Genomic DNA, 12,948 nt, shown 5'->3' with positions numbered 1-12,948 from the left:
CATAATATTTTTTTATGTAGATAGACGGAGATCATAAGAAATTGACAAATTTGAACAGTACCCACATATGAGATTCTAGTCTACCGTCTAGACTCAAAGACTAATCAGATAAGTGAATCAGATAAGTGAAGCATAACAAACAAATTTTACCCAAAAAGAATTTTTTTTTTTTTAAAAGAAAATGCTTAACAAGTGTATGTATATGCATATATATATATATATACTTATGGGCGGGCGCACATAAAAACGAAGTTAGCTTTAAAGAGAGAGCATGTAGATTATTGACTTGACATTTTAGGATCATAATATTATTATTTTATTTGATTCTCTTAAAAAATAAAAACGCCTACTACTTTCTTTCATGGCGTGGGGAAGAGAATCTTTCCAAATCTAAGTAGTCAAAATATAATAATAATGATAATTATTATATATATATATATAATATTACACGTACACAGTAAGTACTACTGAGTTGCTGATTCCCCTCCTCCCCGCATTCTGACTCTGAGGAGCCTTTCCTTTTAGCCATCATTCTATCCCAGAAACAACTGGCTACCACCACCATTTCTATGCTAACCCACTCGCTACATAGACCAGTTTTTCTCCTGTTGGGCTTATAAGCCATTGGCCCACTTATTAATTTAAAATTAATATAAGTTCCGCCGCTGCTTGATTATTTGAGGAGGAAGTTTTTGCCCTTCTACTTCAATGTTTGCTTTCTATCTTAATTATTTGGTGAAGTATTTCTCTCTTTTATTATTACTAGTGATGAATCGTGTGATATATGGGAGAGTTTAAGTAAAAAATAAAAAAATAAATTTATTATTTTAAATAAGTTTAACAGAATTGATAATTATAATTTTTTTTAATCTTTAATCATTTATCAAAATTTAAGTTTAATTAATTATTCGTTATTTAATATGTTCATGGAGAATACTTTTAATTCAATATACTGCTATTTAATGTGTTGAAGAATAATTAACACATTAAGTAGGTCATTTGATAAAATACTTATAATTTTTTTTATTATATTATATTTATTTATAAATAAATATTATAAAATTTATAATATATCCACTCAAAGACGTTCGTTATTTTTTATTTATTATATTATAATTATAAATATAAATTAAAAAATTTAAATATGAGTAAGAATCAGTTTTTTCAATAATAACAAAATTTTAAAAAAATAAATTTTGATTTCTTCCATAATCTTAAAAATGTGATACCTTAAATATTAATTAGTATTAAAAAACCCTAGCATTTGACAAGCTTAAATAATTTTTTATGAATTTGTTAAAATATCACATTTTCAAGACTATAATATAATTATTAAAGTAATTAATAATTAATTAATTACTACATTTAATTTAATGTAAGTTTTTGAGGGAAAAAATTCACCATTGATTGACACTTGGCAAAATACTTTGTTTGACTATCATATTTTGATATTATATAAATATATATAGAATAAAGATATAAATATAATATTCTAAATAAATGGATAATTTTTTATGACTTAATTAGTAGTTTAAGTTGTCTATTAATATTTTTGATAAAACTCATGCAAATTTAATACAAATTTTAGAGACAAAAAACAGTTTGGCAAATTTTTTAAGGGAACAAAAATTTGTAAACTATTCTACTTTAATATAATTTATTATATATTATTATATTATACAAATATAAGATTTTATTTAATGAATAATTTTCTGTGACTTAGTTAATACTTTAAGTGTCTATTCATATTTCTCATAAATAGTATTTATTTTTGATTGATTGACAGATTAATTGATGAGAAGATCTAACAAAAAATATTTATTTTTGATTAATTAATAGCATTGAAAAATTCATGCAAGTTTAATACAAATTTTAGATGTAAAAAATAGTTTGGCAGATTTTTAGAGGAAATAAATATTTGCATACTATTCTACTATATATTATATATAATATATAATATTTATATTATATTATATAAAGATAGAATTTTACATAAATGAATAATTTTTTGTGACTTAATTAATAGTTTAAGTGTTTATTCATATTCCTCATAAATAGTATTTATTTTTGATTGATTGACGGATTAATTAAATATTTAATATTCACATAATAATATATTGGAAAACCTATTATTAGCATTGAAAAACTTGTATATTTAAAGTCTATTATTAATTTTACAATAATTAGTACATATTATTTCAAAACAATTGAAATATTTAAATTATTAATGCAAATTACAAAATATAAATTATTAATGCAATAAGTACTAAATGCAAATCATTGATGCAAGTTTTTGGGGAAAATTTTATTACTACTTATTATTTCAAAGCAATTGAAAGATTTAAATTATTAATGTAAATTACAAAATACAAATTATTAATGCAATAAGTATTAATTGCAAATCATTAATGCAAATTTTGAGAGAAAATTTCTTTTTCAAGACTAATCCTACTTTTATATATATAAAGATTATATATAATATATAATATTTATATTAAATTATATAAAGATAGAATTTTATATAAATAAACAATTTTCTGTGACTTAATTAATAGTTTAAGTGTCTATTCATATTCCTAATATTTATTTTTGATTGATTGATAGATTAATTAAATATTTAATATTTATATAATAATGTATTGGAAAATCCATGATTAGTATTGAAAAACTCGTGTATTTAAAATTTATTATTAATTTTACAATAATTAGTATATATTATTTCAAAATAATTGAAAGATTTAAATTATTAATGTAAATTACAAAATGTAAATTATTAATGCAATAAGTACTAAATGCAAATCATTAATGCAAGTTTTGGAGGGAAATTTTATTATTATTTATTATTTCAAAGCATTTGAAAGATTTAAATTATTAATGTAAATTATAAAATAAAAATTATTAATGCAATAAGTATTAATTACAAATAATTAATACAAGTTTTGGAGAAAAATTTCTTTTTTCAAGACTATCATACTTTTATATATATAAAGATTTTGAGTTCCATCTATTATTACATAAAAAATGAAATTTGTGATTATCAAGAGTTTATCTTGAAAGTGTGTAGTAAATTACCTCTTAATTTAGACCAAAAATCTAGAAAAGAAAAATATTATATTCTATTATTTGGTAATAATAAAATTATCAGTTTGCCCCATCAATTTTCCTTTGGTATTAGAAAGTTTTACAGCGTTAAATAATTTTTGGTGTCATTACATTGCCATTTTATTTATTCTGGTATTTTATTACTTGTGATGATTATCTTGAATTCCTATTTTAATCACACAGTAAAGGAAATTTTTTTTTGTATTGGAGTATCGAATATTATCCTACATCTCTCTTACCATGCGAACATTAAAAGACTCGATAAAAGAAAAAGAAAAAAAAAAAAACCCGCAAAACTTGAATTCACAACAACTTCAAGAGAGAAGGGAGGTAAGAAACCGTCCAAACTCAGAAGAGGTCCATAGAAGAGAAAACAGATCATTTTTGACGATTACAGCAGCCAACAGTGGAGAATGCAAGCAGAAAGAGGGCTGTTCCCCAAAAGAGGTGGTTTTCCAGCTTACACGTTTACATTACATACATAATAATAATAATAATAATAATAATACTCCTTCCGTCCTTCAAACAAACAAATCCCCAAACCAATATTAATTCAGAACTTGTCTACACTTACCCCATCTCTAAGAACCTCATACGCATCTCTACTCCGGGTTTTCTTCATCCCGGCTGTGAAATGGAGCTTTCCCCCATCAGCTGAGATACATGTAACTTTCACCCAAATCATCACCTTTGTCTTTATGCCCTCTACATCAGCTAGTTTCCCTTTCTCCAAATATCCGGTTACAACCGTTGAAAAGCGCATCACAGACGAGTCCTTGTAACCCACTTCACAGATTGTGGGTATGTAGACAGTAAGCTTACCCGTCTCTTCGTTGAACTCGTAATTGGTGGCATCGCGAGGGAAGATTCCCACCGCCATGTTATACTCCTTTAGCAGTTCTGGCAATGGCTTTTGCATTTTCCCTGCAAAACATACCGTGTGCTTTTTTTTCTTTTTATCAAAGATAAGGGCTTGTTTATAACACCACCGTTACGTTATGTTTGTTGGAACATGGATTTTTGACAAAAAGAAGAATCAAAAGAAAAAGAAAAAAAACACATGGCATATCGATCTTAACAATTTTTCCCATGCATATAAGCAAATTTTCTCTTACATAAATCCTATTCCCCTTCATAGCATAAGAATTAATACGTCAACATCAGATTGGAAAAATGTATCATGCAAAGAAACTTGTAAAGGTGATGACAATAATTAAATCATTATAATGATACCCAGCACCTGAAGGTTGATGCAGTAATCTATGATCACACTTATAAATGCTCAGGGCCTGTTTAGTTGTCTAATTTTTCAACTTCAATTTTATAACTAAACAGGCCTTAACATTTTACATTTCAAAAACCAATAAGCATTCATTTCTAAGAAAATTTAAAAAACATCTTTTCGATCTTTTCTGACTCATAGTATAAAGTTGAAAAGTTACAAAATTGTGTTTTATGTTTTCTAATTGGAGATTCAATAGACAATTGGAGTTAAAAAATTTAGAAAAATGTTATCTACAACTGAACAGGACCTTAGGCTTAGCACTCTTGTTTAGATGAAGTTCAATGGCAGACTGCGGACTGACTGCCTATCTTAATCGCTAAATCCGTAGCCATTAACCAAACCAAATCATCAAATTGGAGCAACTAGTTCAATGGTTTGACTGGTGGTTCATTGGTTGAACCACTGGTTCCAAAATTTTATATTGTCGTAGTCATACGAATATATAATTGACAATTATTAATATTCAAGAAGTATTGAAATTAAAATATCATAAAGCATGAATCACAAATTAAATGTTTGAATTTTAGAAATGCAAACTAATTTAAAATATAAAATATTAACTAAGACGTTCATTTCATATGTGCAAATTGAGTTAAATATAAACTATTGGTGATAGAGGCAAAGCTATGACTGGATGGAAATTATCTTTATCAAGAAAGAGACAAGGAATTTGAAGCAAAGACTTTATAGTTAATGGATATAGATGAATTTAACAAAAAGGACTCGGACTGTTTAAATCTTCACTTTTTTTTATCCTTTTTTATTATCATAAAAGACTAATTTCCTCATCGATCAAAGAAAAGAGATCCTTGAGAATTGTTAACTATTATTCAGTACTTTAGATAAAATACAACCTTTTTTTGGGCCCAGTTTTGATTGACTTTGACCAAATTTATACACATGATGGTCCAAATTAGTTTGGTGACTGGTTCAGGGTCTGATTGGTCCAATCGAGCACATGGCGTTAATAAGCACGCGTAAATCCACTAGCCGCTTTGTTCACTTGAAGCATGTGATATAAAATTTTCAATAACAAATATAATGAATAAAAAGTTAAGAAAAATATAGATAATGAAAGCTTGACATTTAAGGGCCATTTGACAGAACTCACAATTTCCAATCTTGGTTTCCATTTTTTGTGTCCAGTTTTGTTTTATTAAAAAATAAAAAAATGAACATGTTGTATGAAACTTTATTATTGTTGACCAGAACCTAGATTTGGGCTTGGCTCTCAGGTATTTCTTCTTTTTCTTTCGCAACACCCCCCCCCCCCCCCCCAAGAAAAAAAAAAAGTCTAGCTTTGCTGAACCCATATCTGGGTTAGCTGAAGGTACAATTAAAAAATCATGAAAGAAAAATAAGATGAGAAGGAAAGGGAAGAAGAGAAGGTTGGGGTTGCTGGGAGGTAGCAGAAAACATCTGGGCCGGGTTCAATAGGAGAAGGAAGAAGAAGGTGGCTTAGTTGAGGGTCACCAGTTCACCGTTGGGGCAGCTGAGGGAGTGAAAATGAAGAAAAAATGAGAAAGATGGGCCGGGATACAGAAACAAAAATGAATGGAATGGAAAAAATTGAAAACACCATTTTTGGGTATTGAAAACACCTTTTTACTCTGCTTGAAAATGAGAATATGCAACCAAACACCACTTTTTCTATTTTTGTTCCCATATATCATAAACGAAAATTGAAAATAAAAGTCTAACCAAACAGGTCCTAAGTTACTCTTCTTAAACTCCATCTTGTTTTCTAGTGGAAATCAAACTTGTTTCTTTACAGATAGCAGTCTCAAATTAAAATTCTTTTTTCTACAAAGAAGGCTTGTGACAATTAAAAAGCAATGCACATGCTAGTGGAAAAATGAGAAGCAATCGTAAGCAGTAGAAAATTGCTAGGCAGAAAGCAAAGAGCTAGAGCAATGAAGACTGCTATTTACAAAGGTCCAACCAATGAACCACTGCTCCATATGGCGTACCAACAGGGATGGATCCAGGAATTTCATACAGTGGGGGCACAATTTTATAAATAATATGCACATATGATCCAATGAAGCTGTAAAAAAACATAGAGAAATCCAACACTTTTGATTCAGTTTGATTTGATTTTCAAATTCTCTAACTAAGTCTGAGGTCTGGTTATGTTCAAAAGCCAACACGATCAATCTGGGTTCGGGTTGTTTGAAGTAACCCAATATTTGTACGAAGCATATAATTATATAATTTGAGAACCTAATTAAGTTAGTGGCATAGAGAACTCGCCGCAGGAACTACAGGGAACGTGCACAACATAATAATGTATTTTTGCACAATGCGAGTTGTCAGACTTTCTTTCTCTGTCCCTCTTTAGTAAAGAGCAACACACAACTGCATGCCCAATCAACATGCAGGTAATAAAATTTTGTGTGCATGATGGGGGAATGGAAATGCATGGGAGAAGAGGGAAGTGTTTATTAATGAAATTATTAAGTGAGATCCTTAAATCAAGGAGGATGAAAGATGGTTGAAAGAAGAGCATTTACTCCAATTTATAAATAGTCTGAAGTTGTGAAAATTATAGAGGAATCAAGCTTAAGAGTGACATTAAAAAACTTCAGCAGAGTGATTGAGCAAAGATTAACAAGAGAATACAAGATGTCGAAAAACCAATTTGGTTTATACCTAGTAGGTCAAGAGTGAAAACTATACCTAATGAAAAGGTATAGAGAAAAACAATAAAAAAATTAAATATGGTATTTTTAGATTTAGAAAAAGATTATGACAAAGTTCTTAGAAATGTGTTATAGAGGGTTTTAGAGAAGAAATGAGTACAAATAGCTTAAATACAAGTTTTACATACATGTATCATGGAGAAGAAACACATATCAGAACATGTGGAGAAGATACCGAGTCTCTTACAGTAAAGGTATGTATTAAGTCTTTACCTTTGCCTTAATAACAGATAAACTTACTAAACATATATATGCAAAGATTCTTTGTTGTATTTGATTTCTAGATGACATTATGTTGATGGAAGAGACAAAAGAGGGCATCAACACTAAGTTTGAGATATGGAAGAATAGTTTATAATCTAGAGGTGTTATGTTATGCAAATTGAAAATCAAATATATGAAAAATAAGTTCAACAAAAATATAAGTGTGAATGATGATATAATAAAACTTTAAGATCAAGTCATACCACAAAAAGATTAGTCCACATATAGTAGATCAATCATCCAAAAAGATAGAGAAATTAATGAGAATACCACGAAAAGATTAGTCCAAATATAGTAGATCAATCATCCAAAAGGATAGAGAAATTAATGAGAATGCTATCCATAGAATGAGATAAAATACTTATAATGGAAGACTGCATCTGATATTTTATGTAATAGTAAGATTCTGTTAAAGTTAAAAGAAAAATTTAGAAGATAGATGTAAGACTAGCTATGTTGTATAGCATATGCTATATTGGGTAATAAAGCCACAATGTGCAAATTATGTGTAATAGAGATGATGACGTTAAAATGGATGTATAAGCACATAAGAAGAGATAAATTTAAAAATAGGATTATTCATAATAAGTAAAGAGTGATTTCTCTTGAAGATAAGATGTTTAAGACGTGATTAAGATGGCATAGTTATAAAAGAAAAAGACCAATAGAGGCTTCTAAGAGGAGAGTGGTGGAATGAAACAAATATTTACCAAAAGCGATAGAGGCAGATCAAGAAAAATTTGGTGAGAGACTTTTTATTATGATATGAGTTATAAGGACCTTATAGAAAATAAGGCTATGGATAAAAATGACAAACAACCTAATTCATGTACCCAACCCTACGTGGTGGGATTAAGGTTTGACATGTTCTTGTAAATAACAAGGATCAGTTTTCATCAATGACACATTCCCAACACCACAAACACTGCGACCCACAAACAAAATCAACGCCAATCCCTCGAAGACTTACATAGCATGGCAATCATAAAGAAGATGACAATGAAGAATTATAATGGCAATATGGGAAGAACTGCACAACCATAAGCAAACCCATGCTTGACATCATGCACGGATATTAGTCCCATATTAGCCAGCATTATTGTTTTTCCATTGTGTGATACACATTGGTACTAATGCATTTTAGTATGCTGTGACAGATTTATTGCTAAAATTATTATAGTTATTAAAATTAAAAAAACAAGTCTGCTTACTTATAAAATTTAATCTACATTATATGATATTACTTACTTCATGCATTGTCAAAATGCTTCTACAATAATGTAAACATGGTATCAGACTCAAACATATATGCAGGAGGACCTGAAATACATATTGATTATCTAATACAAGTATCCTCACTTAACAAATGTGATTGTATCTCTTTTGGAAATGTTCCCTTGTAAATCAAAAGATGGTGGAGAATTTTATATTTCTCAAAAGAAAAAAAAAAGTTTTAGAAGGGATAAATTTAATAGATTAGTTACATGTCAAAATAACTAAAAAGAACATAAAAGCATAAAACACCTTTTAAGGTTTAAATGTGTCTTTAACTGATACAGTACAAGTATATTTAGATATTCAAGAAATAGTAGAGAAAAATTAATTTCCTCCTATGCACCAGAACCACACCTGCAAAATCCCGATGCAGTGCATACAAAATTGAAATGAGGAGATATGTCTGAAATGAGGAGATATTCTCTTGACAGTCTCCTCAAAAAACATAGAAGGCTTTATTTTTATTTTTAATCTTCTTTTTTTCTGCTGTGGGGGGGGGGGGGGGGGGGGGAGGAGAATGAGGTGGTTGCTCTTTTTCTGCATGGCTTGTAGTTTACTTCTATTTGTGAAAATAATATGGGTAACATGTCGAGTTATGGAGAGAAAGAAAGGAGGAGAATATTTGAGGCACGAAAAAAGATGAATAGACAGTAAAAGCCACTTGTTCAAAGATACATAGAGAGAATGAGCCACTTGTTCATTTCTTTATGGCATTGCAGTTGTACCATGATGAAAAGGTCCACAGCTACCATGCATGAGACAAAGAAATAAGCGGAAGCTAAAGGCAAAAGAATGAGAGAACCAATTATTTGGTAGCATGATATGCTTTTTTGTCCTTCGTTATAACTTAATCTTCATTCTTGTGCAATATAATAGATGCTCCAACCAATATAAGGACGAAATCTTATAGAATTCACGCCACTTGCAAATTGAAAGTTATTTTTGCTCATTCAGTTTAAAGTTATATTGATTTTGTTCTGGATTCCACTTTAGAACTGACCGAGGTCAGTCAATTTAATGTTTTAGTGATAACATTAGCAAATGCATTCTGTTCTGCATTTGATGGACAATGATGTAGAACTCAGCCAATGGAGTTTCGGGCTTTACCAAGAAGCTTTCATGGTGAAAGGCGAAGGTGGAGTGCCTAGGTGGAGGATATTGCATACATTCCTGCCGCATGGTTTAATTTAAATCACCAAGGGAGATATCACCAAAGAACACTTGGTCACTGTTGAATGTAGTTATGCATTACAATGATCAATAACATGGTGGTCATAAGACATGTCTTTTTACAAAAGAAAAACACATCGTTATAAGGGCGGAGCCAAGTGAGGCCCAGTGGGGGCAACTGCCCCCCACTGGGCCAGATCTTAATTTTTTTTTTAATTTTATATTATTTTTAATTAAGTCCAATTTGTAAAATTAATTTAAAATTATTGTATTAAAACTTAGCCTAAATAAGTCAAATGATCCAAATCCACTAAGTCCTAAGTCTTAATCCATTTAATTTCCAAATTTATCCTATTTCTTGCTTTTTTTTTTCCCAATACCCACTCAATTTTCTTTCTTTCAGTTGTTACTGCAACAGTTGAAAGAGTATTTTTTGTAATGAATATTGTGAAGAATCGATTACGTAATATGATTGAAGACCAATGGATGAATGATAGTTTAGTTGTATATGTTGAAAATAATATATTTAATAAAATTGATAATGAAGTCATTATATGGTGTTATCAAAGTGTAAAAAGTCATAAGAAACAATTGTAAAAAGTTTTTGCATTTTAATATTATCATTATTGTCTTATTTTTAAAATTATATTTTTTGTATTTAAATTCGCCCCCACTGAATCAAAATTTTGGCTCCGCTCCTATAAAATCATCAAAAACTCTCAAGTCACTAGTTCTCGCTCATTACAAAATTCAGAAAAACATCACTGAGACAGCTAAATTTGAGTTAATGGGGTAGATTGCCAGAGGGGACCTTATCCCACAACTACAATTTGCAATGATCTAATGCCCAAAACATGCTGAGACGATTATAGTTTTGTAATTGGTGAAATGAAACTAGATGCTAACAAGTAATTATTTTGCACAGAAAACATGTTTCATTTTTCAGAAGCACCATTGTACAAGCTAGGAGCAAATGTTGAAGCAGAATCGACAAGAATAATCTCATAAATAATGGACAACACATACAACACATCTTCACTATGCAGAATAATATCAGAAACAGGCTCAAGAAAGTGCATATGCATAAACAAACCTTTGATTTTGTTAACCAACCATTTTGCTCCTCCTTCAATGCTGGTGGACAATGACTGGTCATAGGAATAAAGGTGAACATTAAATTCAAAAAAGAATTTGGAAATACAATCACACAAAGCCCAATTTTGAAAAATGGAGAAAAAAATCAGAGTTATTGTTCATACACATGCTGCTAATTAAAATTAGAAAATATAAGTAATGAGTACGGCGCTCAAAAGTCACAACTAGTCTTAGGTAAAACAAGTTAAATGCATTTCACCTTAATGAACATGTCACTAACAAGTACTCTTGAGGAGTGAAATGAGTTCAATGTCTTTTGATTCAGATGTTGAAGTTCATTTTAGACACTAGCTATATTGTCTACATCACCACCACAATCCAATTGTAAAGTAATACATCATATCCCATTTATTTGATAAGCATATCCTTTCACTTCAATAACCAATTGCAGCCATGATTCCTAGTTCCTTTTGAACTCAGGAATATCTAACATGTAGTTAGCAATGTTAAGCTAGATTAATGCATTCACTGGTATCATGTCCGTGAATATAAATTATAAGTCAATTGCCTTGCCTCGCAAATTCATTCAAATTCAAATGGGTTATGTACGTTAAAAGTGAAGGGTTGAAAACATAGAGATTTTTAGAAGCTTCTGGCAACCTGTAATAGTTGAGAGATTACTCAGACACACAGATTTACTAAAATTAAACAAAAACTTCCTTTACAATTTCAAGTATCATTTGCCAAATTATTTTGAAATGGATAACTGAGCAGTTCCCAAAACCTCCTGGCCTAAATACTAGTAAATATGAATCTCAACCATTCCACCTTTTGCTGGTTCATGGCTCAATGCAAGTATTCTCCTGAATTTTTCGCTAAATCAAAAATCTCGAGTCCTAACCTCTTATCCATATATATTATTAACCTATACCTTACGGATGACTTAGAAAATTTGATCGTGAGAGCCTTCAAAAACCTGTGTTTAAGGAATTCCCTAGGAAGGAGGTACAAAAATGATTCAGACAGAATTTGACACAAAAACCACTTATTACATCAGAAGAAAATGTTAGCTTTCCCAATTCTCCTAGATCAATCAAGAAAACCTAACTTAGCCCTAGATTGAGGGGGATAAAACAAAAACAAACAATTGTAACACCAAATCAGCACAATTGTAAACAATTTGCTAGCATTTCGTGCGTGAGAGAGAGAGAGAGAGAGAAGGCGGGGGAGGGGAGGTCTTACATTAATATCTTCACCGACAGAGTTGATCTCCTTGTTGGCTTTCTGCCCTATCCAGTACGATCCCACCTTGTTCAATATCTGATCCATTTCCGTCTCCCTCCCTCTCTCTGTACTATATATGTGTGTAGTGTATATCTCTCTGGATTGAACAATGAATTTTCTGATGAACCTCTCGGAAATCCCTCTCTCTATTTCCACGTACAGGAAGGAGAGAGAGAGAGAGAGAGAGAGTCGTTTTCCTCTCCGCGACTTCTCAGCGACTCTTTCCCTTCGTTTTGGATAATTTCGAAATTTTTTTTTGTCCAAGCTCTTACCCCTAATACGGGACAAAAAGTAATCCTACCATAATACCGTTTTAATACATCATTATATACAAATTAATAACATATAACATAAATTATCAAAAAAATTTAAATTTTGACTAAGTATATGTTGTTGTCTAATTACAATAATTAAATTTATTTATTTTAAAAATAATCGGAATAGAGTTTTTCACCACGATAGAGGGTCCGAGATGTCACGAGCGAGATCAAACGGATTTGAAACGGGTCAAAGCCAGAACTTGATGCGACAGGAACCCGGATAGGTCCTTGGGGGCTTTCGGATGTGCTACTCGGATGGGCCTTCAGGGGATTAAGAGGAAGGGATCCTAATGGGTCTTCTGGAGATAAGGCTTCCGGTCCTTCAGGTGAGCTAGGCTGTGACTTAGCCCGCGGTTACATATGAAAGTTAGATAGGCACGTGAGAGACTCCACCATGTGGGCCCTCTAATGCCTAAATCAGATAGTAGTCCGAAGTATGATGTATGATGCA

General features: G+C 30.6%; 1 protein-coding gene across 1 annotated transcript; it reads right to left on the bottom strand.

The window, feature by feature from the left end:
* Positions 1-3,466: 3,466 nt before the first annotated feature.
* Positions 3,467-12,421, bottom strand: LOC127788573 (uncharacterized protein At5g01610-like). Its single transcript, XM_052317028.1, has 3 exons — positions 12,136-12,421; positions 10,892-10,946; positions 3,467-4,026 (listed from the first exon to the last, which is right to left on the bottom strand). Exons 1-3 carry the CDS (start codon positions 12,220-12,222, stop codon positions 3,656-3,658), a joined length of 513 nt encoding a protein of 170 aa, XP_052172988.1. The 5' UTR covers positions 12,223-12,421; the 3' UTR covers positions 3,467-3,655.
* Between the last annotated feature and the right edge of the window lie 527 nt (positions 12,422-12,948).

The sequence above is a fragment of the Diospyros lotus genome, chromosome 13, assembly GCF_014633365.1.
Source record: "Diospyros lotus cultivar Yz01 chromosome 13, ASM1463336v1, whole genome shotgun sequence".
Taxonomy (NCBI): Eukaryota; Viridiplantae; Streptophyta; class Magnoliopsida; order Ericales; family Ebenaceae; genus Diospyros; species Diospyros lotus.
This window is presented reverse-complemented; position numbering and strand designations above follow the sequence as displayed.

Excerpts from the sequence above, each read along its gene's own strand:
- LOC127788573 (XM_052317028.1), bottom strand. The coding sequence starts at position 12,222 with ATGGATCAGATATTGAACAAGGTGGGATCGTACTGGATAGGGCAGAAA. Across the intron at positions 10,947-12,135 it reads CTGTCGGTGAAGATATTAAT|TCATTGTCCACCAGCATTGA; the intron begins GTAAGACCTCCC and ends TCCTATGACCAG. Across the intron at positions 4,027-10,891 it reads GTTGGTTAACAAAATCAAAG|GGAAAATGCAAAAGCCATTG; the intron begins GTTTGTTTATGC and ends TATGTTTTGCAG.